The 6,000-nt window shown below is 46.5% G+C and overlaps 1 protein-coding gene across 1 annotated transcript in view; it reads left to right on the top strand.

Annotated features, from left to right (window-relative positions):
• Nucleotides 1-2,470: 2,470 nt before the first annotated feature.
• Nucleotides 2,471-6,000, top strand: part of MTDH (metadherin) — a gene marked incomplete at both ends in the record, with an annotated part of 29,018 nt that continues 25,488 nt past the window's right edge. Inside the window, one exon of the mRNA XM_079533406.1 lies at nt 2,471-2,926. Coding sequence (XP_079389532.1) covers nt 2,471-2,926 — 456 coding nt within the window. The remainder of the gene's footprint in view (nt 2,927-6,000) is intronic.

The raw sequence follows: 6,000 nt of genomic DNA, 5'->3' as shown, positions 1-6,000 counted from the left end.
GGGTCTCTTCCACCTTCAGACAAATTCTATGATTCGACACGATCATTATTCTGAGAACTCTAGTTATGTAGGGCAACATCAGAAACAAACTACTTACAGAATATGAATTTATTTGGCAAATTAGGGTGGCTGAGTTGTGCAACAGCTTTCCAAAACAAGTGCATAGTCTATGCTGAAGCGTAGAAGCATGGAAAGAACAAAAGCAGAGAAAACAAAGTATAATGGCTTTTAACTAATATTCGAGAAGAATATAAATGTCTATTAGTAAAACAGTAGCTACCACTCCTTCCAGCAATACTTTTCATTCAAACTGTACTCCATTAGAAAACTAGCATTTGATTGCCAGTTTAAAGATGACATTGTAAAAAAAAACCCATGAACTTAAGAGCACTTTAAGAGCGCTTTGCTAAAAACGAAGGGATTTAAAATTATATAAAATACTTGTGTATGAAAAATATACTGGCTTTACAAATAAAATTATCAGCATACAAAACCAGTATGATCTATCATTCTGCTGCTTAAGTAAATATTGTTACATTTTGTATTTCAAGTATCCTGTTAAATCTTCATTGCAGACTTCAAGAGGCCAACACTCTCTGTAAGCAAAGTAGCAAACAGAAAAGATGGAGCATGCCATTATTTTCCAGCAAGGCCCACTGCAGAAGGCCAAGCTGTAGTTCTCATGAAGCCAACCATGCCAGCTCCTAGGGTTCACATCCATAATCCTGCAGTACAGATCAGTGCCTATCTAACTAATAATTTTCACAGAATCATAGAATGGTTGGGTTGGAAGGGACCTTTAAGATCATTAAGTTTCAACCCCCTGCTATAGGCAGGGATACCTCCCTCCAGACTAGGTTGCTCACAGCCCCATCCAGCCTGGCCTTGAATGCTTCCAGGGAGGGGGCATCCACAGCCTTACTGGGCAACCTGTTCCAGCATCTCACCACCCTCACAGTAAAGAATTTCTTCCTAATATCCAGTCTAAATCTACCCTCTTTCAGCTTAAAGCCATTTCCCCTCATCTTGTCGCTACCTGCCCTTATAAAAAGTCCCTCCCAGCTTTCCTGTAGGACCCTTCAGATACTGGAAAGCCACAACAAGGTCTCCTCGGAGCCTTCTTTTCTCCAGGCTGAATGGCCCCAGCTTTCCCAGCCGGTCCTCACTGGGGAGGTGCTCTGTCCCCTGCAGGAACCCTGGACACTGTGAGACCAGATTTCTGAAAAAAAGGCACACATTGGGGGTCACATTTTTTAGAGTCCATCTTTAATGTGCATGGGGAAATGAATCTGGGGAGTTCCTTCCAACACAAAAACCTCCCATTGCCTTTAATTCAGCTGTACTTACATAAAGCTCAACAACTATTAAGCCATCTGTGGGCACTGAGCTCTTAGGAAACATGGCTTTTAGAAAACATCTTTGTTGTCATATTACTTGGCTGAAATATTTCAAAATAACATCTATTTTTTGGTGACATCTTTGAAAATGTTTTCTGCACCAGAGAAGGCCTACTGGAAGGCTGTAGTGCATGCCTGATATGAAGTGGAATCCACCTGCCTGTCCCATAGAATCACAGGATCACAAAATTGTAAAGGCTGGAAGGGACCTCTGAAGATCATCCAGTCCAACCCTTCTGCAAAGCAGGGTCCCTAGACCAGGTTGCACAGGTAGGTGTCCAAATGGGTTTTGAATGTCTCCAGAGGAGAACGCACAACCTCTCTGGGCAGCAGATCTCCATGGTGCTGAGGTTGCGCTCAGCTACTTTGGTGCTCACTATTCCCACCGGGACCTGTTCTTACGTGCTGATGTGCACACAGTGTGTGGGATACTCTGAGCTCTGAGCCAGAGGTGCTCCCACGGGGCTGGTGACTCAACCTCAGGAGTCGTAGAACCCTGGGGCATTCTCTGGCCTGACAGGCCCAAGAAGGTTATCCTGTCTGGAGCCGTAAGAACAAAACCCTGTAGGATCTACAGGCCGAGAACAGGGAGTGGCGAGAGCAGACGCACACCAGCGTCCCGCGTACCGCGACGCCAGAGATATGTTGCAGGCGAAGCGAATTAAAGGCGGCTCACGAACGGGGAAGCAGCCCCGCCGCTCACTAGGCAGGAAGGTCACGGCTCCCTCCCGCCGGCTGCCACGTCGAGACCGCCCGCCGCCCTGCAACGTCTCCACCGCGGGCAGGACGGGGTGGAGAGAGGAGGAGGAGCAGAAGGAGGGCGGCTGCTGAGGGGCGGGGATGGTGGCGTCGCGCTGCGGCAGGCGGCCGGCGGGGCGGTGACGTTGGCGCAGGGCGGAGGGCGGGGAGGAGGAAGAGGAGGAGACCAGGCGCTTTCGGAGCGGGGGCGGCCGCGTCCCGCGTAGGCTCCGCGCGTCTCCTCCGGGTTGTTCTCTCGGGGCCGCGATGCGTTCGGCTTGAGCTCTCCCTCCGCAGCGCTCCTGCTTCGGACCTCTGCGGGGCGAGGGGCCGCGATGGCCGCGGGCGGCTGGCAGGAGGCGGCGGCCCAGCAGGCCGAGCAGACGGCGGCCCGGGTGCGGGACGTGCTGTCGGGCGGCCTGGGCCTGCTGCGCACCGAGCTGGGCCTGGAGCTGGGCCTCGACCCCCAGGGCCTGCCCACCTGGCTCGCCCTGGCGCTCCCGGCCGCGCTGGGGCTGGCGCTGCTGGGGCTGCTCCTGGCCGCGGCCTGCGGAGGAGGGCTTCGCAAGAAGGCGGCGCGGAGCGCGGCCGAGAGGAAGGGCGACGAGGCGGTGGCCCTGACGGCCAGCGGGGGCCCGGGCAGGGCGGCGGGGCCGGGACCGGGGCTGCTGAAAGGCGACGAGCAGAAGAAGAGGAACAAGAAGAAGCTGCAAGAGAAAGCGGCGAGGGTGAGGGGCTGGGGCTCTGGGGACCAGTTCGCGCTGCTGCTCCTAGACGTGGGGCTGGGCGCCGTGAGCCCGGCTGGCATCGCCTGCGTGTGGGCTTTGTGGCACGGCGCTGCTTCGAGAGCCCGGAGCGGCAGCGAGGCGCGAGAACGCCGTGTTGGTAGTGAGTGAGAAATGCAGCGCTGCTTTCTCGAAGCGTTCTGATGGTTCTACGAATTACACGAAAGCAGTATTTATAGTTCTCTCTCTTTTTTAATCGTTATTAATCTAAAGGCTTGCTGGGTAGGGAACTGGCAGTGGAGACCTCGTTCTGGTTTAATTTTAAGGCAGGAGGTGCAGCCCGGGCAGGTACAGACGGCGGCATTACGAGCCTCGTAAAAGCTGCAGTGATTCAAACTTGAAGGCGTTTTGTGGCGTCTTTTCAACAGAACGCCTTAACGTCGGTTTGGCGGTGAGCTTCCCTCGGTGGGAGTATGTCTGACTTAGTTGGTACAGTAAGGATCATCTCCTTTAATAAGGAAATCTCTCTGAGAAGCCCCTTAAAAACAGATCGTTCATGTCTTTTTTTTAATTCTCCATATGTGCTGTGGGAGCCTGGTGTCTTTGACAGTGTTTTTGTGACAAAATTAATAGATGACAGAAATTATCAGCTCCTGGCAATTGTAGGTTAGGGACTTGAAGGAATTGCTTCAATAGCTTTTATTTTGTTGGTATGTTTGTAATCCTATTTATGTCCAAATGGATTATAGGAATGAAAGTGCAGCAGATGTCCCCTGCCTGTTACAACCATGTCTCATATTTTGCGCTGTAAAATCTGAATTATTTGCCTATGACCGGAAAAAGAGGTACGAGAGGAATTTGTACCCCTGTTTGATTCTGTGGCAATTTTGAGGCTTGAGAAGTTTTTGTTGTTGTTGTTGTTGTTTTTTTAAGGTATTTTAGTTTTGGCTTCTTGTGAACAGTGCAAAAGTCTCCATGCATCACCAAGATGTCTTTGAGCAGTGAGCTACTGAAACTTGCTGGAGCTGTTTGTGCAAGTTGCAGGAGGTTAAATGCAGAGTACCAAAAGGAAGAAGCACTGTGATTCAGAGTTTTTTCAAATGCTACTAGGTCTCCATTTTGGAGAAGACATATTAAAGATACAGCACTTTTCATCCTCCTGAAAGGTGAAGAGATTTAACAGATCTGTTTTATTTTCTTGAAAATAGTGCCTGTTCTCAGAAATAATCCACGTTTTGCTTATTCTGTTTTTATACTGGAATTAAAATGCTATCTCTTGCAAGTCACGACTGGGGAGGCTGAGAAATTTCTCAACAGTAGGCAGTGAAGAAATACAGCATTAACTTGACAGTGCTCTGCTGTATAGGGCTTCATGAAAGCAAGCTTTGTATGTAAACTTAACTGACGTTTTTAGTGAGTATAAATATTGTATTGTTTCAGGCTTGGTTTTCTCAGGCAAAATAGTAAGAATTGAGGCTATGTAAGAGCAAACAGCTTTACAGCCAGAAAAGAGTAAAAATATTTTTTAGCTGTGAAGCTGTCATTCTATATTCTCAAGATCTTAAAAGTTATTTTTATAGTGCTCTGTAACCATTATTTCCATGCAAAATTTGGGGGGGGTGGGAAACAACTTTCTCAAAAAAGAAAATGCATAAACTAAATCATTGACTATAGTGCAAATAAGTTTCTAACAGCAGTGAAGTTCAATAGGCCTGCCTTGTGCTCGTTACCCAACGTAAGCTCATAAGGACCGACTGGTGTTTGCACGTCCCGGTGTTTTTTGACTTAGTTTCACAATAAAGAACTTACAGGAGAACTTTGTGAATTTAAAAATGGAACAGAAATTCCTACCAAAGGCTGCATGTTGGTTTTCATGTTGTATTTTTTCTATACTGTGCTGCTGGTGATGAGGTCTGTGGAGGAAAAAGAGTAAGCCTATTATCAGTAGATTTACCAGAGGGCTTGCCATACCAGAGTCTAGATTTCCATTACAGGTATTACAGAAAGCTTAGAGCAACTGGTCTGCAGCATTAAAAAGCGTACTCCAGATGTCTAATTAAAAGCTGTAGGGTTACTTTAATGTAGAGTTACTGAGCTCATTGTATGACAGTGATGCGTAACTCTCGTCAGTCAGGCTCAGAAACATTCTTTGCTGTACCCTGTCCAAGGAGGAATATCACTGTCTTGTTTCATGAGTTTAGCTCTGTTCAGCTCTTTTATGGGTACTGTACAATCTAACTGATATTGTTAGTAAAATAAATTTAGTTCAGTAGTGCAGAGTTGACTGGTTGCAGCAGCAGTGATGGGGTTCTGTTTGTTTACTTGCTGTGGATAGACTGAGATAAAATGAAGCTTTATGGTTTAGCATTCATTAACGTTTCTTAAACCTTCAGCAGAAAAAGGTGGAATCTGTTCTTAGGTGGTATCTTCACAATCTGAAAAATGCCATGGAAACTTAGGAATAATCCTCTTCTGTTTTCTGCTACAGCTTGTAAAAAATAAAAATAATAAAAAAAATCTCTTTACGTGTGCACAAAAATACCAAACTAGCAATTTATTTCCTGTAGGTTGAAGTGTACCTGTATAGTAAAGGCTACATGCTAATGCTTGCTTTCAGTACAGGCGTTGGCATTCGTTTGCGAAAGCTTTCTATTTGGCCTCCTTGAAAGAACTTCTTGGACTACGCTTTTTGCACCTAGAAATATGCCGCATAAAGGCTTTTTCATACTTTCAACTGATACTCGCATGTTGTGCCTGTCAGATTGCAGGAGGAGAGAGGCTGTCGGATTGTCTGGTGCTTCAAGGGAAAATTGCTTTGTTGCTTTCTTAAAAGCTTATAGGAAATAGTGGTAAATGGATTCTTTCATTGGCCGAAAATACTGTCGGTAGGCATAGCTCTATAATGTGTAACTAAGGACTAATAAGACCCTGTAAAACTCAAATGACAGTAATTTCATTTCTGCCTTCTTAAGTGTGAAACTGAGGTATCCATAGCACTGTACTGTATTGAAAGAACACTATTTTTTTTATTTTAGCACTCAATCTCAGCAATACCTTTATTCTACTTCTGGATTATCTTAACACCCTCTATAGGGAGTACGGGATGAGAAAGGTTTATTTAAACAGTGGAGTTCTAAGTT

The sequence above is a fragment of the Tetrao urogallus genome, assembly GCF_951394365.1.
Source record: "Tetrao urogallus genome assembly, chromosome: 3".
NCBI lineage: Eukaryota > Metazoa > Chordata > Aves > Galliformes > Phasianidae > Tetrao > Tetrao urogallus.
This window is presented reverse-complemented; position numbering and strand designations above follow the sequence as displayed.